This window comes from Myxocyprinus asiaticus, chromosome 3 (assembly GCF_019703515.2).
Source record: "Myxocyprinus asiaticus isolate MX2 ecotype Aquarium Trade chromosome 3, UBuf_Myxa_2, whole genome shotgun sequence".
Taxonomy (NCBI): domain Eukaryota; kingdom Metazoa; phylum Chordata; class Actinopteri; order Cypriniformes; family Catostomidae; genus Myxocyprinus; species Myxocyprinus asiaticus.
In genome coordinates, this window is record NC_059346.1 from 8,844,046 (window position 1) to 8,865,626 (window position 21,581).

At 37.0% G+C, this 21,581-nt stretch overlaps 1 protein-coding gene across 2 annotated transcripts in view; it reads right to left on the bottom strand.

The window, feature by feature from the left end:
• Nucleotides 1–100: 100 nt before the first annotated feature.
• Nucleotides 101–21,581, bottom strand: part of LOC127430255 (apoptosis-inducing factor 3-like) — a 62,622-nt gene continuing 41,141 nt past the window's right edge. The window contains exons 8-20 of one of the 2 annotated variants that reach the window (XM_051679947.1): nt 17,539–17,651; nt 17,287–17,373; nt 15,338–15,429; nt 14,689–14,819; nt 13,796–13,911; nt 13,645–13,686; nt 11,966–12,029; nt 10,384–10,460; nt 9,565–9,682; nt 9,341–9,439; nt 8,831–8,906; nt 6,128–6,232; nt 101–4,196 (exon numbers count right to left, since the gene is read on the bottom strand). In XM_051679947.1, the coding sequence (XP_051535907.1) occupies nt 4,154–4,196; nt 6,128–6,232; nt 8,831–8,906; nt 9,341–9,439; nt 9,565–9,682; nt 10,384–10,460; nt 11,966–12,029; nt 13,645–13,686; nt 13,796–13,911; nt 14,689–14,819; nt 15,338–15,429; nt 17,287–17,373; nt 17,539–17,651 (1,163 nt within the window). In that variant the 3' untranslated portion in view covers nt 101–4,153. Of the gene's footprint in view, nt 4,197–6,127; nt 6,233–8,830; nt 8,907–9,340; nt 9,440–9,564; nt 9,683–10,383; nt 10,461–11,965; nt 12,030–13,614; nt 13,687–13,795; nt 13,912–14,688; nt 14,820–15,337; nt 15,430–17,286; nt 17,374–17,538; nt 17,652–21,581 lie in introns of both variants that reach the window. The other variant, XM_051679938.1, reaches the window with a different exon arrangement.

A 21,581-nucleotide genomic window follows, 5' to 3' on the forward strand; every position in this document is an offset into this window, starting at 1 on the left:
CCATGCAAGTTTTTTGTTTTACCTCGTAATCTTTAATCAAAATGTCGATCTTCCGGTGAAACTTCTCTCTGGTGACCTATGCAGGACTTCTCCAATCATTTAGTCCGCTTAAACCCTGCCCCTTTCTTATAAATACCACAACCTTGCGTAGAGTTGAACGAAACGTCAATCGCATATTGGTGAAGATGGCAAGGTGTATTTTCAACTGTTTTCCTTCAAAACTATCATTCCTTAACCCAAACTTCCTTGGTTACGGGTCAGGTGGCTTGAATTTACATATCAAATGATGAGGAATAACGGCAAATTCGTGGTTGTGGGGGGGGCCTGGGTAGCTCAGTGGTAAAATACGCTGGCTACCACCCCTGTAGGTTGCTAGTTTGAATCCCAGGGCATGCTGAGTGACTCCAGCCAGGCTTCCTAAGCAACCAAATTGGCCCGGTTGCTAGGGAGGGTAGAGTCACATGGGGTAACTTCCTCGATGTCGCTATAATGTGGTTCGTTCTCGGTGGGGCGCATGGTGAGTTGAGCGTGGATGCCGCGGTGGATGGCGTGAAGCCTCCACACGCGCTATGTCTCCGTGGCAACGTGCTCAACAAGCCACGTGATAAGATGCGCAGGTTGGCGGTCTCAGACGCGGAGGCAACTGGGATTCATCCTCCGCCACCCGGATTGAGGCGAATCACTACGTGGCCACGAGAACTTAAAAGCACATTGGGAATTGGGCATTCCAAAAAAATAAAAATAATACATTTCGTGGTTGTGTTCGAGACATTTCACGCCTGAATTGCTGAGGGGATCACTAATGAATACAACACTTCGGATGCCTCTGGTGTTTATTTATTTTTTTTTAGTTATCTTGGGATGCACAGCACGTGTACGTGTTTTTTTACTTTATATTTAGTGTATTGTGATTCAAAACGTTAAAATATGGTTATCTTTTACTCATTCGTTTTTCAACGGCTACAGCCTCTTCGTAAGCAAAGACCGCGATGTGCTCGTGCGTTTATGTTGTCATTTTGATCATAAATGTGTTGAGATTGCTGCTCAATTTCACTGATAACCGGCTCTGACTCTGGCAGCATGGTGGTAGGGGCGTGTGTGTCCACTGCAAACTCGCATTCACATCTGCCTCCGTTCCGCTATGCAATGCCCATATTTTCACAATCCAATCCACAACCAATGGATAAACTCAAATCCCCGCCCTACATTTTTTTCTTGTTCGATAAGCTGTTTCACTCGGAAATACGTCACAATACAGATGTAAAGTCAGACGCAACTTCCGTTTCATGCTGACTTTAATGTTTTTATATCTGATGTGTGTAATTTTTTGGCAGTATTTCTCCTAAACCAGCTTAATATGCAGAGCATACTATGAGAATACTATAAGTAAGACATTTGTAGGCTGATTTCACCTAAAAGTGTAATTTTGTGGCTTTGTGGGGCTATCAAAACGTTCAATTTGATCAACCAATAGTGTACGTTTGGGGCGGGACTATCTGTTTGTACAACCAATAGAAGACAGGGGGACTTTTCTGAAATCTGTGTGAAAACAGTCATTCTTTTTGCAACTCCCTTTGGTGACGCTAGTGGCACAGAAATGACACATTTCGACATTTTTAAACTTTGCTGATTTTTGCCGGTCTTTTGGAGGATTTTACATTTGTTTCATTCACAAAGAAAATCTTGGTGTCCTTTTCAGTTGACTTTGTATTACATTGTCTTATACCAACTCCCTTGTGTTACTTGTTCTTGTTAGTAAATACTATTTAATATTGAAAGCTATTTATGCTCATTTAAAGGAATAGTTCACCCAAAACTGAACATTCTGTCATAATTTACTGCACCCTCCTGTTGTTCCAAGCCTATATGACTTAAATTTTTCTGTGGAACACAAAAGGAAAAAAATGTGAAAAATAAACTACTGTAGTCTCTCTTTTACATGCAGTTACAATAAATGGGTACTGGAGCTTTCGAGCTTTAAAAAAAGCACCCTAAACTGTATATTGACACATTAGTGTGAGTAAAAGATGACAGAATTTGGATCAACTATTCCTTTAACTATCTTTCAAAGAACAATAGCTACAATAAAATGTTATAGCAACATATTTATTCATGTTTTTCACCAGAACCTCTCCCATGTGACTGAAACCTCCGATCCCTGAGTTAGTATCAAAGAATAGCTTTAGGAGGTCAGAGCTACCAGAAAAGCATTAATTATTATTGCGTACATTCTAAAAATACAATCAATAATCAATCAGTCATTTGTCAATAAATCATTTGAACGATTAGTCAGAAAATACAAGCCTCGAGTCATATAATACGAGCATTTCTATAAAGTTGCAGCTTTAAATATTTGTAGTTTTGTGCAATTTACTAGCAGGGCAACCAAAGTTGCCATTAGCAAGAGGTATATTGTCATTGTTTAAGGTCAGCGAGGGTTTCAGGCCAGTCCTGTTGCATGGGTCATGCTTTGAGTTGGGAACATTCAAAACTGACTGTCAGTATTACTTTATTGCCATGGAGACCTGCCTATAGATTTGAACTTAATACTTAATGCCTGGGGTTAAATATACAAAGGATTTAAGAGTATTGTATGGAGGAAAGATTCATTGTATCTTAACAGTTTCTGTGCATACTGGTTGAATCTCATGAAATCTTTCAAGAGCATGTCAGGGTTTTTTAAATGGAGTTGGTTTTGTAATACAGATGTTAAAATGCATCGCTGTACAAGTCATGCGCTACATAAAAGTGTTTTGATGTCATCAGATAGCATTGTGTGAGGAACAGGGCAAAAATTAAGTGTTTATGAACTGATAATTTGCAGTTTTACTCATGATTTGTGTGAAAGTGAATCAAACTCGTTGTTTTTGCGGCTTTAATGATCATTTCAGCAGGAAACTGCTGTGATACGTTCAACGAAAAAGCTACAAAAAAGTAATTGTGCAAAAATGTAGGTATAGTAACGAAACCTGGTTGAAAATAATTGTCCTAAAACAGACTGCATTTTCTTGATGCAAAATATTATTTCTTTTGAATTTGGTTTCATGAGATTCACTCATTTACCTGTTTTTTTTTTTTTTTTTTTTTTTTTTGGTGATATATGACAACACTACATCATATATTACATTTGACAAGTAACATAGCCTATCCTCATTTGCAATAGACATTGACATATGGACCTTGTTACCTTCCCTGAATAATGATTACACTTTAAGATCCTTTGGGAAAGTCTTAATGAAAATGAATGCCCTGCGTATATGAATTATCATGCATCTGCTTTCTACAGACTGCCTTTCCTATATGATTTTTAAAAAGGACGCAAGCAAAGCTGCATTGGGCTGCATACTAAGAGGAGTGCCAGACATCAGTTCTGTTAAAAGCATAGTTTGCCCAAAATATAAATTCTGCCATCATTTACTCAACCTCATGTTGTTCCAAACCCATATGACTTTGTTTTGTTTAAGGAGATGTTAGAATGTTCAGAAGGCTCAGTCACCATTCACGTTCACTGTATGGATTAAAGATGCAATGCAAGTGAATGGTGACTGAGACTTTCTGCCTAACATCTCCTTTTCTGTTCCATGGAAAAAAGAAAGTCATACAGGTTTGGAACAACCTGAGACAGAATTTTGAACTATCCCTTTAAAAAAATGCTCATTCTCATAGCCAGACTAATCAGTAGCAGAAGTTCAGTAGAAAAAGTGCAGCCTTATTGTTTAAATTCATCTTCAGGTAACAGCTATATACAAAGTTGCTTATACAAAATAAAATATGACAATTCCCCTTTGCTCTCCCGTGAACTCTGTACAGGCAAAAGCTTCATGCAAAAGCATAGAGGTTGGATTTAACGACCCACAAGAGAGAGCTGCCGTTTAGTACGGAGGGTTCGAAACCAGGTATGACTCATTTGTTAGCACTGTGAACGGATACATGTCCGGAGAGGTTCCACCTCGTGGGGATGATATCCCGGGTACATAATCCAGGAGCAGCCCAGGTGCTTGCCCAGTTTAGGACAGCATACGTCTTCCACCTAGTGTCCCACTTAACCAACTGCAGCTGCAGCACTATAGTAGACTATGTCTGTTTTAGGAGTTCGTCCAAGTTTTTGGCATGGAAGACTCAAGGAGCACGCTGTGCTGAGCCATTAGTATCCTCACTGTGAGCCTTTGTCAATTAGCCACGACATATCTCCTGTCCTGCATGGAAAATAATACAATGCAAAACTTAACATGTATATATCACTCATTTTTCTAGAAAAGAAGGTTAAAAACGCTTGGAATATGTTTGCCTGCAAAGAGGAATTAGATCGTATAGGTCATGTTAAGAGTACATATAGGACACAATGCCACATTATGTAGATCATGTAAAGTGTATGTTTACACAACTTACATGTACTTACACAAGTTAGGTGAATGAGTTTAATTTTGAGAGCAGAAACATTTGAATGAGAAAAAAAGGGATAGATAGACAGTTAGATAGAAACAAAAGAAAGAGTAATAGATAGGTACATAGATAGACAGATGACAGACAGACAGACAGACGGATACACTATATGGCCAAAAGTTTGTGGACACCATATGTGCTTGATGAACATTTGATTTCAAAACCTTAGACATCAGTTTCCCCCTTTGCTGTAATAACAGCTTCCACTCTTTTGGGAAGGCTTTCCACTATACTGTATGTAATAACATGGCTGCAGGGATTTGCTCTCATTCAGACACAAGGCTATCAGTGAGGTCAGGAACCGATGTTGGTCGATGGAGCCTGACTTACAGTTGCTGTTCCAGTTCACCCCAAAAGTGATCAGTGGGGTTCAGGTCTGGGCTTTGTGCAGGCCAGTAAATTTCTTCCATGCCAGATACAGTAAACCATTTCTTTATGGACCTCACTTTGTTCACAGGGGCATTGTCATGCTGGAACAGAAAAGGGCTATCCCCAAACAGCTGCCACAAATTTGGAAGCACACAAATCCCAAGCCATTACATAGAGAAACATTAAGATTTTTCTTTACTGGATTTAATAGAGTAAACAAATTTGTTAATTAGAAGGGGATGTCCACAAACCTTTGGCCATATAGTGTAGATAGATAGAACCCAAACATTTCTAATCAAATATTTCAAAATTTCTAATTTTATTTTGTTATCCACTGTATTAACATATAACTTCTACATACTAATTTTATAGTCATATTTTATTCTACTGCAGTGTTGGGTAAGTTTCTAAAAAAAGGAATCCACTACAAATTACTAACTACTTCTCTAAAAAATTATAATCAGATTACTTTACTGATTACGTCATGGGAAATGTAATCACATTACTAATTACTTTACTTTTAAGTTACTTTCTAAAACACTTTTTTGTGTAAACCAATTTGTTTGTTTTTCCGATCAACATATTCAAAAATTTCCTCCTTGTTCATTGTCGCACATACTTCAGCTGTCACAGAAACACAAACAGACGTGCATATGAACATATGAATTCACATTTTAACTGTATTACACATAAATAATATTTTTTTGAAATATTTGTAACCCAAGTAAAGCACTTAAAAGTAATTACTTTGAAAATCAGTAACTGTAATCTGATTACAAGAATTTTAAATATAATGTGTTACACTACTTTTTTGATTACAGTAACTAGTTGATTTTTAATCTGATTACACCCAACACTGGTCTGCTGAGCTATGGGATACAAAGAATATCTGCAACTTTTTTCATAAATGAAAGGCGCCTGACTTAGTTTTGGCATTGAGCAAATTCAAACCATAAAAGTTTTTAAATTGACTTTCTCCCACACTATTGCAGTCACTGTTCTCTCTGCAGCCTTTAGTTAAAGGGATAGTTCACCCATAATGGAAAATTATTTTATCATTAACTCGCCCTCATGTTGTTTCAAAATTACTTTCATTCTTTCATGGAACACAAAGAGACAGAAAATGTGACAGCCTCAGTCACCATCCACTTTCATTATATGGAAAGAAAATGCAATGAAAGTTAATTGTTACTCCTTCTGCATTCCATGGAACAAAGAATGTTATACAGGTTTGGAACAATATGAGGGTGAGTAAACAATGACATAATTATCATTTTTGGGTGAACTGTTCTTTAAGGCTCGAAAATGTACTTACTCCACGTCACGTTTTCTAATCGTCTTTCCAGAGCCAAAGACTTCTGCAACCCGTGACACAATGGGGTCATAGTTCATACTGGCCACGGCTACCACCTCTTCACTCCTGTAATCACAGCAGATTAACACATGACACAGTGCCTGCGTCAGCTCAAAATACAGACATAAATAATGAAATAACGGTAACTCTTTACAATAAGGCTGTATTCATTAACATTAATGAAAACTAACAATGAACAATAATTTCACAGCATTTATTAGTCTTACTTAATGTTAGTTAATAAAAATACAGTTGTTCATTGTTAGTTCATGTTAGTTCAAAGTGCATTAACTAATGTAAACAAATACAACTTTTGATAAAAAAAAAAAAAATTATATTTTGAAATTAACATTAACCAAGATTCATTAATGCTGTAAAAGTATTGTTCATTGTTAGTTCATGTTAACTAATGTTGTTAAATAATGTTAACAAATGGAACCTTATTGTAAAGTGTTACCACATAAAATAAGATTAATAAATGCTGTTATGAAAATACACACACATGTGGTTAAATAGAACAAACCATTACTCTAAGTATGAGCAATAATATTAGTGATGCTTGACTTTCCAAATCTTTTCCAATGAGCATTGCGTCATTACACTTTGGCTTACTTCAGCCACTGCGGTTTGACTTGATCTAACAACACCTTTTAATCAAAACCTAAATACACATTATCTCAGCAGTTTCCAGTCCCAATCACAGAGAACACTATAACAAATCGATAATTCCTCCTGTGTCATAATTCTAATGAGCAGGGGTTTTTCAGTTGGGACTCTAACCTACATGTCCCACATGACATTTATCACATTGTAATTATTAAAGGAATTTTCTGGGTTCAATACAAGTTCAGCTCAATCGACAGCATTTGTGGCATAATGTTGATTACCACAAAAATGAATTTTAACTTGCCCCTCCTTTTCTTAAAAAAAGCAAAAATCGAGGTTACAGCGAGGCACTTACAATGGAAGTCAATGGGGGCCAATCCGTAAACGTTAAATAGACCTTATTCACGCTAGCGCCATCTTTGATTTTTAATGGGAATGACAACGAGGCTGTGAGGGATAGACTTACCATCTCTTCAATGGCACGCATGGTATAAAGCTATAAAAAGCTCCTAGATCACATCTGATTTTCCACAACTCATGTTGTCTGGAGTTGTTTGTCTACTGAATGTTCTTGGAAAGATATTTTTTTAATGTTTTCTCCGCAGAACGATCCAAAAACACTTTAAACTGCAGTACAGCCCATTGAAGAGACTGTACATCTGTCCCTCACAGCCTCGCTGTCATTCCCATCAAAAATCAAAGAAAGCGCTGCTGTGAATAAGGTCTATACTCACTGTTTCAAAAGGATAGTCACAACAAGACAAAAACAATATGCGTGTTAACACGATTTTAGTGTGATAAAATCACTTACTAACCTTTTCTGTGTAAAGTTAGAGCCAATTTTACAACTTCGTTGTCATGATGATATAATGTCAACAAACCGTAAAACGACTGTAAAAATGGCGATTTAAACAATTTTACAGCTATTAATATGCTAATAATAATACATGAGTTTTAACAGGATAATTAAAGGAATAGTTCACTCATTATTAATTAAGTGAATAATTATCATTATTCGCTTACCCTGATGCAGTCCCAGATGTGGATGACTGTCTTTCTTCAGCAGAACACAAATGAAGTTTTTTAGAAGAAGATAGAGCTCTGTCAGGTCCTTATAATAGAAGTACATGGGTGCCAGCACTTTGACGGTCCAAAAGTCACATTTAGGCAACAATAAAGCAATCCACATGACTCCAGTCGATAAATGAATGTCTTCTGAAACAAATCGATACGTTTGTGTAAAAATAAATCAATAATTAAAATGTTATTAACTTTTAAAAAGCACTTCCTGCCAGCAGCTGACACGAAGCGTGACGTATGCACATCGCGAGTTAACGTGAGAATTCGGAAGCGGTGCTTATTTACAACAGAAGAACGAACGTCTCGCAAGAGTTCGGCCATTTCAAACTGCATCAGAGCCCTGGATGGAAGCGCCGATTTAAAGTTAAAAACTTTTTAATTATCGACTTGTTTCTTACATAAACCTATCGATTCGCTTCAGAAGACATTCACTGATCAACTGGAGTCACATGGATTACTTTTATGCTGCCTAAATGTGACTTTTGGACCGTCAAAGTGCTGGCACCTGTGTACTTCCATTTTAAGGACCTGACAGAGCTCTATCTTCTTCTAAAAATCTTCATTTGTGTTCTGCTGAAGAAAGACAGTCATACACATCTGGGATGGCATCAGGGTAAGTGAATAATGAGATAATGTTTATTTTTGGGTGAACTATTCCTTTAATGTAAGTGCTTTTAAACACTCCAAAAATGGTCCCCATTCACTTCCAATGTAAGTGCCTCACTGTAACCTCAATTGTTGCTTTTTTTAAAGAAAAGAATGGACAATTGGAAATTCATTTTTTGATAATCAACATTATGCCACAAATGCTGTTGAATGAGCTTAACTCATATCGTACCAGGGCTATTCCTTTAAGGACTTCAACGAGTGGTATCAATGATTTGAATAAACCTAAATAGTAAATTACTGAATAAAAAAAAAGAACAATCATTAATGCCTCGATTAAATTCTGACAAGATAAAAATTGAATACACTCACTTTGTATAAAATGCCACAAATTTCAGCTCGTCCAAATCTCCCTGGATGACGACATCATCAAAGCCATCTCCATACCCTTGACAACAAGATTTAAAGCACTTGACATGTACACAACAATTAACCATTCATTTAAACAGTGCCTAAATTAAGGCCTTTTTAAAAAAAATCATTTGTACACAGCTGCTGGAAAAAGTATGTGAACCTTTTTGATTTACCCGGATTCACCATTCACTTTTATTGAAAAATATGCAATGAAAGTAAATGGTGACTGAGGCTAACGTTCTGCCTAACATCTCCTTTTGTGTTCCACAGAAGAAAGAAAGTCATACAAGATTGCAACAAAATGAGGGTGATTAAATGCTGAAAAGGTTACAAAATTTGTCATTGTTGAGACTTGATATGATTTTATATGCAGACCTCCACACATAAACATACTTTTTCCTGCAACTGTATTTCATTAACTGTACTGATTATTGAGGTGCAAGTTAGTCAACGTTAGTCACTCCTTACCAGCATATCTAATGCTTTTCCCAAACATGGCTGTCCAGAAGTAAGGCACCGTTTTAATGTCTGAGGTCTTTCCCATCATGCTAAGAGCAGCCACCCTGCCTGTGATAGAACAGAAAATGTGTTAGACATTTCACCTTTAGATTACAAAGCAATTGTAGTTTTATAAGTGTTGTTGAGGTTATGGTTATGGTAGAGGAAGCTGAAAACTGGTCTACAGGTCTTACCGTGTACATGCGCCATCTGCCAGTGGGGAATGTTCCCCTTCTTATTGCTGCGCAGGGCTAGAGGAAATGTTACCACATCACCCCCAGCAAAGACCCCATCTATGTTCGTCTGCATGGTCTGAAAGAGTTGAAGGCAAAGTAAGTGTAAGCAGGGTCCAAAATTAACACTCGGCAAGTGGCAAAAGCCAGTTAATGTTAACTTATGTTGTTAACTAATGCTAACAAATGGAACCTTACTGTAAAGTGTTACCATTTTATTTTTATACATGGATATACATATATGGAATATTCCTTGCTTTTAGCCACCAAGACGAATATATTAGAAACGATATCACGATGTGTCTTCATGGTTTTTGTGTTGTGCAGTTTCACTGAAAGACAGAGACTAGCTGTGATATGATGAGTAACACAATGACCTGTTGACCCAATGACAGTTAAATAATTCCATTGTCACAAGGACAAATACATATATTTAAAATAAATCGAATGCAATATATGGTATGAAATATTTATGTCCGGTAAAATTCACTTTCTATTGGCAGGTGAATTAATATATTAATAAACGGTTAAATTTGGACCTTGAGTATGAGTAAACAGAGTTTTTATGACATGCTTTGTAGCTTGTTAGCATTATCACCGAGAACTCAAAGTTATATACATAAAAAATGACCCTGATATAATTAGCACTGATTAACAGTTGTAATGAGCAGATTATCACAGGTTGATTGACAAACAGATGTGAGTAAATATGTTATGATGCTGGTACTCTGCATGTAACATAAGGAACTGTACACCACATGAAATGTAAATACACTGAACCTTATTGACTGGAATGAATCCCTTGGAGTCCATGTGTACTCCGCTCTGTTTCAGGAATGCCGTGGCTGGACCTGAGCCTAAACACACATGCACACAAACACACAAATCAAAATTCATACAATATCATAAAAAAACATAAGCATTTTCACAGTTTATAGAGTACTAAATGGGTCATCTCACACAAGCTGTTAATATCACAGAATAAAGGTTCTTGTTAATAATAAACATTAGCCACTCGCTTCGGAAGGATATGCAGAGTGGCAGGTGCTACACATGCAGAAACAGCACAAAGTTTTGTTAACTTCCCCAGATTGTTCTCTTAAGCCTAATTTATACAATATAAGAAGCCAAACTTTTTCTCCTGAATGAACAAAAGCCTGCGTTTATGCTATGTGTGGCGTCGTTTTAAAATTAGTTCGTTGAGGGTGACGTCACAGACAGATTGTCATGCACCAAACCACACCCATGATTCGTTTTAACCAATCATCAACACTCTCTGACAAGCCGAGTTCTTGTAGGTCGAGAATTTAAGTGATATGCATGAATAGGAGAAAACAAAAGGAACACCTTTGCAGAAAAAAATTTAATTATAATTTTTATTTATATTTAAAGCATAAAATAGCCTTTATATCGTTAGTTCATCTAGTGTTCAACAAAAATAGCATCTTTTCTACTTCTGCCTTATTACCTCTCCAAGACTGGATGGGCCAAATTAAACGAATAGTTCACCCAAAAATGAAAATTCTCTCTCAGTTTACTAACCCTTATGTTATCGCAGATGTGCATTACTTTCTCTCTACTGCAGAACACAAACAAAAATGTTTGGAAGAATATCTCAGCTCTGAAGGTCCATACAATGCAAGTGAATGGTGACCAAAACTTTGAAGCACCAAAAAATACATAAAGTCAGCATAAAAGTAATCCATACGACTCAAGTGGTTTAATCCATGTCTTCTGAAGTGATCCAGTCAGTTTTTTTATTACTCCTTTTTCACTGTTCATCTTGCCATTGCAGTCTCTAGGCACAATCATGATTTCAAACTTGATTACACTTCCTAGTGCTTGACGCATGTGCATTGTTGCTAGATGGCGCAAGGAAGTGTAATCAAGCTTGAAATTATAAACGCCAAAGAGACTGCTGATGTCGACATATTGTGAGTTACATTTTGGTCTGTTCTCAAACAAAACCGACTGGATCGCTTCAGAAGACATGGATTAAACCACTGGAGTCACATGGATAACTTGTGTTTATGTGCTTTTTGGAGCTTCAAAGTTTTGTTCACCATTCACTTGAATTGCATGGACCTACAAAGCTGAGATATTCTTCTAAAAATCTTTATTTGTGTTCTGCAGAAGAAAGAAAGTCATACACATCTGAGATGGTATGAGTGTGAGAAAATGATGAGAGAATTTTCATTTTAGGGTGAACTATTCCTTTAACGTTACAGTATGTTTTATATTATAGTACATTGAATTCTTTGATGACAAAACATCACAGAAAATTTGATTTATCATAATATGACCCTTTTAATGAGAGAAAGGCTGAAGAAAGAGAAAGCACGTGAATCTAACACAGACTCACCTGTGCCAATGACACACACATCAGCTCTTAAGACTTTGCCACTTTTCAGAACCACTTCTTTTAACTATTGAAACAAAAATACAAAAGTATTTCACTTTTACATTTACATTCGGAGCAGACACTTTCTTATTAAAGAATAGGGATACTTATCCGATTTATCTTACGATGCACAAATCTGGCAAAATACTTGAGTTACTTAGTTATTTCTTGAGAGAAACATATTTATCAAACGTTTAATCTCGTAATAGATCATAATTCTGCTTATTCTTGCGTTTTAGCCCTGAAGCAATCCATTATTGCAATAGCTGTGTTAAGAAATATTCAAAGCTAAGCAATTCCTAAGTCAGATCGGATGTACAGTAATTAATCACTCTCTACGAGAGAGAGAGAGAGAGAGAGAGAGAGAGAGAGAGAGAGACCTATATTCAGGAGTTAAATTGGGATTTTTGAGGGGGTAATCCTAACAACCCCCCTAATTTGTGATCTGTGAACAGGAACAGAAGTGGGCAGCGAAGCGCATCTGCAATACGCCCCGTTAAAATAGTACCGCTCTAGGTGAATACAGCGGACCAGGTTCTGACACAGACTAGACAGAAGCATAATGCTTATGTTATTAACTTTAAAGAACTTTAAAGGTGTTTTCAAGCAAGCAAACTCGCTAGATAGAGACGGATTGCATAAAAAAACTGAACTGGAGCCTGCCTGCAACTGTAAACCCTAATGCTCAAAATAATTAATAGTTTTGAGTAGGGAAAATGTAAATAATACAAATTAGTTCAAATAAATTAACCTTGATGAGTATTTAGAACTTTCTCTTTCTTTTGAGTCCACGAAACCCGACGAGACACCTTTTAAGTAACCTGAATTGTTTTATTGTTTTAAGTTTAATGAACTTGTCTCATTCAATTTAGTGGAACTTAAATTTAACTGAAACTGGGCAGGGTATTTCTATTTCCAAGCATGCTTTGCATGGCACTCGACAGGGAAGTGTTAAAATTGAGTGTTATATAACGTGTCTTTGTGCAAGATGAATGTAAAGGGGGGACTTTTGTTTTGTTGTGCTATTTTGTGTTATGTTCAAGTTTTTGGGGGTTATCATTATGGTGAATAGTGGAGTTTGAGCTTAGTTTTAGGACAGGTACAATGCTTTATTCATTGAGATATTGCTATGCCAATGAAACCATAGAGTTTCCAATTAGTAAGCATTTAGCATGCTAGCTTTCACTGTGCCAGATAGCTCTACTAGTACTAGTTAGGTAGGTTCCCTCTACTTGAAGTGTTTAAGTTTAGCTTATATGGTCATTTTAAATTCAGCCAAAGAGTTCAATTTAAAATTAAGTGCCATTAAAATATATATGAGTTAGCTTACTCAATAATTTAAGTTAAAAGCAATTAACGTGAATGTGTAGCTCAAAATCTGAAAGTTCTATTAACTTCAACTTAGGAGTTTATTAGCTTAAACTAATAGCCTCACATTTTTTGAGTTGTACTAACTTATTAGAGTTTACAGCGAGGAAATAGAATGAAACTGCCAATCTTTATTTCTTTTTTGAATCAGAGGTGCCAGAACGCCGTTCCGGACCATTCCGCCCCAATTTAACCCCTGCCTATACTTCACTGAGCTCCTGTTTCTCTCACTTTCATGATACCTGTCCATTCTGCCCTCTCATCTCCCACACCTCGTTCAACATGTAGAACTTCACCCTGTTCGACTCAAACAGCTGAGGAGAGGAGAATGCCAAAAAGGAAATCAAATTACAGAGGGATCTATACTTGAATATAATGTGATTACTGCAATAATACGAGTGATACATGAGTATATCCTCAAACCTTCATCAAGGCTTTTCCCACTTTCTCTCCAAGAGCTTTACGGAATGGCACGGCCTCTATGCCAATGACAGACACCGAGTGCGCCTTATCTGTGAGAGCTGCGGCCACCTCCATACCTGAACAAAGAAAATCACATAACACCACTGCTTTACATAACACATATCAGTCCTTTATAAATAGGCCCCAAAAGTATTTGAGCCACACACTGTAAAAAAAAATTCTACCCACTAAAATTGCTACCTTAAAATTTTCAAGTGGTGCCAAAGTTACAACCTGCAGTTTAAAGTTGATTTCAACCGCTTTGCTTGAACGTAAATAAATAGTTCACCCAAAAATGAAAATTATGTCATAATTTACACACCCTCAATGTTGTTCCAAACCCATACGACTTTTTTGCTTCCACGGAACACAAAGGAGATGTTAGGCAGAATGTTCAGTCTCAGTCACCATTCACTTTCATTGTGTGTAAAATAAAGATGCAACAGAAGCGAATGCTGACTGAGGCATTCTGCCTTGGGTTTCTTTAAAAGAAAGGTTTGAAACAACATTAGGGTGAATAAATTCTGACATAATTTTCATTCTTTTGTGAACTACCTTTTAATCACTGAAATGAAATGACAGAAATTATTGTGACAAGTTACAGTAAATGGATGGAAATAAAGATGTTGTTGTAACTATACTAATGATGAAATCATTTTACAGTGCACTTAAAAATAAATGAATTGTTATTATTATCATTAGATAGCACATAATCTAATCAAGAGGCATTTATATAAAAATAAGATTTTACACTTTTTCAAGCAAAACATTTCCTCCAAGTATTTGGAGTCTTAAAAAGTACATTTTGGGACCTATGCAAAGTATCAGATAATGACATAAGTATTGGCTCTCACCAATAAACGAGGTTCCCACGATGACTGCATTCTTATTGCTGGCGAGTGTAGCGATGCTGTTTGCATCCTCTGGTGTTCGGAGGTGAAACACATTTCCCACATCTTTGCCTTTGTAACTCAGAGGTTTGGGTCTGTAAAGGTTAAGGAATTTCATTCATATTAAAGATTAGTTCAGTTTTTAATGGGATAGTTTACCCACAAATCAAAATTCTGCCATCATTTATTCACCCTCATGTGGTTCTAACCATGTATGACTTTCATTCTTTTGTTGAGCACAAAAAGAGATGTTTGGCATATTGATAGTCTCAGTCAGTCACCATTCACTTTCACTGTGTGAAAAAAAGATCCAATGAATGTGAGTGGTGACTGAGACTAACATACTGCCTACGTCATCTTTGTGTTCCATGAAATAACATGAGGGTGAGTAAATGATGACAGAATTTTCATTTTAGTGTGAACTATCCCTTTAAGTGTTGTCTTGAATGTGGCTGTCCTTTAACTGAACTGGTCTACAACTCAATGTTCTACAGTATGTGTAGGTTCAAAACAAATGTTCTGCATCTCATTTGCAGCACTAGCACCTAAATAAAGGGACCTGGAGAATAGAATATCCTTGTCACAGCTGTAGGTATAGATTTATGGCTTTTACCTGCTCCCTGTGGCAATGAAGAGTTTTCGATACTCCATTTTAAAACCATCCCGAAATGTCACAGTTCTTGTCTTCACATCTACGCAGACAACCTGTGAAGAACCGAATCACAATTTGCAAAAATGACAAATATATAGGCTTCAACTCTTTAAATAATATCAGTGACAAAAAGTACACAAAAGATAATGAAACAGTGGTACACTTGATGGTAATACATCATAGTTTAAACATTTATCATGATAATACCATGATTTTGGATATTTAAAATGGCAATCTCGTGTTTTTTTTTTTTTTTTTTTTGGACATTGCAGTGCCATGGTAGTGCCTTCGTGTTCTTTGAAGTACCTTGGAGTACCGTATAAATCCATAGCTAAGGAAAATGAATATGTAAATACCACGGTAAATAATTTAGTACCATAGTATGTGTATATATACATATATATATATAAAAGGACCATGTTAATACCATGTTTTTGAACATGAATCATGACAATACCTGATTTTGAAAAGGTACTATAGTAGTACCATAGTATTCTTTAAAGTACATTGAAGTACTATGAACTGGTAAATAAATAGGTTATCAATCAGTGCCATGGTATATACTGTACCTGTACATTGATGAGCCAAAACATTATGACCACTCACAGGTGAAGCGAATAACATTGATCATCTCCTAACAAGGCCACATTTCAAGGTCTGGGTAGATTAGATGGTAAGCGAACAATCAGTTCTCGTAGTCAATGTGTTGAATGCTGGAGAAATGGGCAGGAGTAAAGACCTGAGCGATTTTGACAAGGACCAAATTGTTATGGCCAAATGACTGGGTAGGCATCTCTGAAATGGCAAGGCTTCTGGGGTGCTCCTGGTCAGCAGTGGTGAGTACCTACCAACAGTGGTCCGAGGAGGGACAAACCACAAACCGGTGACAGGGTTTTAGGTGCCTCATCGATGCACAAGGGCAACGTAGGCTATCCTGTCTGGTCCAAACCAACAGAAGGTCTACTGTGGCACAAGTCACAGAAAATTGTATTATGTTTATGTGAGGAAATTAGCACAACACAGTGCATCGCACCCTGCTGCGTATGCGGCTGCATAGCCGCAGACCGGTCAGAGTGCCTATGATGACCCCTGTCCACCGTCGAAAGCACCTACAATAGGCACGCGAGCGTCGGAGCTGGACCTTGGAGCAGTGGAAGAAGGTTGCCTGGTCTGATGAGTCACGTTTTCTTTCACATCACGTAGATGGCCGTTTACGTGTGCGCCGTTTACCTGGGGAAGTGATGGCACCAGGATGCACTGTGGGAAGACGACAAGCCGGTGGAGGGAGTCTGATGCTCTGGGCAATGTTCTGCTGGGAAACCCTGAGTCCGGCCATCCATGTGGATGTCAGTTTACACGTGCCACCTACCTAAACATCGTTGCAGACCAGGTACACCCCTTCATGGCAATGGTATTCCATGATGGCAGTGGCCTCATTCAGCAGGATAATGTGCCCTGCCACTCTGCACACATTGCTCAGGAATGGTTTGAGGAACATGATTAAGAGTTCAAGGTGTTGCCCTGACCTTCAAATTCCATAGATCTCAATCCGATTGAGCATCTATGGGATGTGCTGGACCAACAAGTCTGATCAACGGCGGCAACTTACATTACTTACATAACTTACATTAGCAGGATCTGCTGCTAATGTCTTGGTGCCAGATACCACAGGACACCTTCAGGGCTCTTGTAGAGTCCATGCCTCGACGGGTCAGCGATGTTTTGGCGGCACACGGAGGACCAACAGCATATTGGGCATGTTTTGGCTCATCAGTGTTTATGAAAGTACCATTGTAATACTATATTTTTTGGACATGAACCATGGCTGGTATTACTATTTGATACCATCACCATGGTACCGCCACAGTACTTTTATGTAAGTGAAAAAAAATATAAGTAAGTGCTCTCACCTCTTTTTCCAATAGTATCTCTATGTCATGCATTTGAAAGAACTCCATGGACCGCAGTTGTAGCTGCTCAGCTGTGCTCTCTAAAGACTGAAGAAAAGAGCAGATGGACATCAACATACTAACATAGACCAGCTGCATTTTAGCATGTGTGATTAAAATTAAAATCTCTGAAAAGTGGTATTACATTGATTTTCAAATGTAAATGTGAAACTTAGTTTCCAGACTGCACTGTGGACTGTTCTGTGTACAAACCTTACTCAGTTTAGGTCTGTCGTAAGGCAGATGTTTGTCCATGGTGCACATCACTATACGATCAGTGAAACCCTCCTGCCTCAGAGTCTCAGCGCACACCAGACCAGCCGGACCTGAGTGAGAAAACAAGATAATGAGTTCAAGAGGTGCTCACATATAGAAGTTTAACCTGGCTTGCTAAGGGCAGAGCACTGAAAACAACTGTGTGAACAGGGTTATGTTCAGATCAAAGAATATATAGTGGAGATCGGGGCTTGTTGTCACACTTTGTATTCCAGTGAAAATTTCTCAGGGTATGTTTATTTTTAAAACTAAATGTCTGTTTAGCCATAAGCCTCAAAGTCTTGGCTACAAAACAGCTATTGAACATTTCCATTGTTATTGCCCAGGAAAAAAGATACACTGAAAAAAAGGTGATAGCAGCTCTACTGAAAATACTAAACCAGTACACTTGAAATTAACTTAATACATTCATGTTTTGAGATGAGAACATAATTATATTGCATAAAGTCCAAGTGATATTCAACACATATGATCACATTGCTATGAAATGTTCAAATGGATTCAGACTTCTAAAGGATGGTGTTCACTCACCATGATTTTTACTGCTTGCTTAATTAACTTAATTAAACAGAAATGATGCAACACAATTAGCATTTGGTCTCAACATAATGTACAGTACTGTATATCTACAGTATGTTCACTTAATCCAACTGTGTTGGGACTACTGTATGTGAATACGTTTTCTTTTTTGCATCACTGTATTGGTAAAACCGCCCGGGATTTCCAGTTTCCAGCATGCTTTGCATGGGACTGGATTGGGTGAGTAAATTTTAAATTTAAGTGTTATTTTAATGTATTTCTATGATAAATGAAACAAGTAGGAGACTTGTTAGTGTTTACTGTTCTGTTATGTTGGGATTTAGAGGAGCTGTTTAATTGTCTTGGAGGTTACCATTTTGGAGAAGAGTGGAGCTAATGGTAAGGCTGAGGTTGGATATGATATTTCTGAAAATTTAGTGTGTAATACTTTTTGCATGAAACAAATACTGAGGGATTATCAGTATAATGACTTTTTGGGGGTCTGTTACCTCTCAGCAGCACTATGCTTGTTATACCATTCAAAAATATATAAATAATATGCTTTTGTGTTTGTTGCTAGCTAGCAATAAGTTGCAAGGTTCAATAGAGTTATTTAAACAGATAAAATATGAGTTGGGTTAACTCAATTCATTTCGGTTTTCGCTACAAAAAGTGTTTGAGTAGAGCCTACATTTAAATTCATATCAAAAAAACTAATTTTCATTGTTTGGAACCAATGACCACAATTTAATTAAGTTAAACCAACATTTTTTTTTCTTCACTGTTCAGTTCAACAAACATGTTGACCTTTTGTGACAACATGCCCCAATAATAAAATATTATTCTAATTTAAGGTTTTTTTTAAACCAACATTACTAAAACACTGCTATTAATAACACTATTAATATAATTTCTAAATGTACAGTAGAAAAAGGGTTGTATACAGTACTTAAAGTACGAACTAGTATAAAGTATTAGCACACACTTCAAAGAGTAGGAACTGAAAACTGTTCTCTATATTAATGGATCTGACAAGGGAATAGCATGGGACAAATTAGGAGATTTGTGATAACAAATGGGAATGAAAAAGTGGTAACATGTTTTTGGGTAATATTTCACCATCTTCTGTGATGTTCAATCTACAATCACCTAGAACTTTATTAGGAACACCTGTACACCTACTTATTCATGCCATTATCTAATCAGCCAAACATGTGGCAACAGTGCAATGCATAAAATCATGCATATACAGGTCAGGAGCTTCAGTTTATATTCACATCAACCATCAGAATGGGGAAAAAATTTGATTTCAGTGATTTAGACCATGGCACGATTGTTGGTGCCAGATGGGCTGGTTTGAGTATTTCTGTAACTGCTGATCTCTTGGGATTTTCACGCACAACAGTTTCAATAGTTTACCCAGAATGGTGCCAAAAACAAAAAACATCTAGTGAGCGACAGTTCTCCGGATGGAAATGCCTTGTTGATGAGAGAGGTCAACGGAGAATGGCCAGATTGGTTCGAGCTGACAAAAAGGCTATGGTCACTCAGATAACCACTCTGTACAGTTGTAGCGAGCAGAATATCATCTCAGAATGCACAACACGTCGAACCTTTAGACTGATGGGCTACAAAAGCAGAAGACCACATCGGGTGCTTTATTAGCACCATAGTTTTACTACTAAAGTGCTAAGTGAGTGTATCTACCTATTTGTTTTAGGCAAGCCTTATGCATAACAAGAAATAATAAGTGAAGAAGAATTAACAACTGACCTTTCAATTATTGAAAATAAATGCACGTTAATGCCCCGAGCTGGAAATGTGGCCACAATGTACAATGAACTCTAATCTGAATATCAGTAGATATTTCAGACATTATTGTCTCTTACATTTTATCTAAATTATGTATCAACCAGTAACTGCATTGTGTTATGTTAAAATATGGCATGCAACCTTCTGACCTACAGTAGTCTGTTCTAAATGTACATATTCTGTTGCTTACTGTATGTATTCATTAGGTTGTACATTATGCTGTACGTAAGTATAAGAACATACAGGTCAATTTTGATTTCATGTACAAAGTACAGTAAATTATCCAATTATATCACATTACTCTTTTAAAGGGATAGTTCAAAAAAAAAAAAACAACAACAATTCTGTCATTATTTTCAAACCCTCATGTTGTTCCAAAGACAAATTACTTTCTTCTATGGAAAACAAAATGAGATGTTAGGCAGTATGCTAGTCTCCGTCACCATACATTTTCATTGCATCTTAATTCCAAACAAATGAAAGTGAAATTGTGGTCCAAGGAAGAAAGAAAGTCATAAGGGTGATATGTGGGTGAGTAAATGATGACAGAATTTAAAATTATCCCTTAAAACAGATAATGCAACAGATAAGCAGGAAAATGCATTTCAGCAACTTCACTGTTTAGTGTGTGCTGAACACAACAGCAATATTTATATACACTGATGGCCAAAAGTTAGGAATAATGTACAGATTTTGCTCTTATGGAAAGAAATTGGTATTTGTATTCACCAAAGTGGCATTCAACTGATCACAATGTATAGTCAGGACATTAATAACGTGAAAAATTACTATTACAATTTGAAAAACTTCAAAGAGTTCTCATCAAATAATCCTCCACGTGTAGCAATGACAGCTTTGCAAATCCTTGGCATTCTAGCTGTCAGTTTGTCCAGATACTCGGTGACATTTCACCCCACGCTTCCTGTAGCACTTGCCATAGATGTGGCTGTCTTGTCGGGCACTTCTTACGCACCTTACAGTCTAGCTGATCCCACAAAAGTTCAATGGGGTTAAGATCCATAACACTCTTTTCCAATTATCTGTTGTCCAATGTCTGTGTTTCTTTGCCAACTCTAACCTTTTCTTTTTGTTTTTCTGTTTCAAAAGTGCTGTTTCTTTGCAGTTCTTCCCATAAGGCCTGCACCCCTGAGTCTTCTCTTTACTGTTGTTCATGAAACTGGTGTTGAGCGGGTAGAATTCAATGAAGCTGTCAGCTGAGGACATGTGAGGCGTCTATTTCTCAAACTAGAGACTCTGATGTACTTATCCTCTTGTTTAGTTGTACATCTGACCTTCCACATCTCTTTCTGTCCTTGTTAGAGCCAGTTGTCCTTTGTCTTTGAAGACTGTAGTGTACACCTTTGAATTAAATCTTCAGTTGTTGTTTTATTTTTTTTGGCAATTTCAAGCATTGTATAGCCTTCATTCCTCAAAACAATGATTGACTGATGAGTTTCTACAGAAAGCTGTTTCTTTTTTGCCATTTTTGACCTAATATTGACCTTAAGACATGCCAGTCTATTGCATACTGTGGCAGCTCAAAAACAAACACAAAGATGTTGAGCTTCATTTAATGAACCAAATAGCTTTCAACTGTTTTTGATATAATGGCAAGTGATTTTCTAGTACCAAATTAGCAATTTAGCATG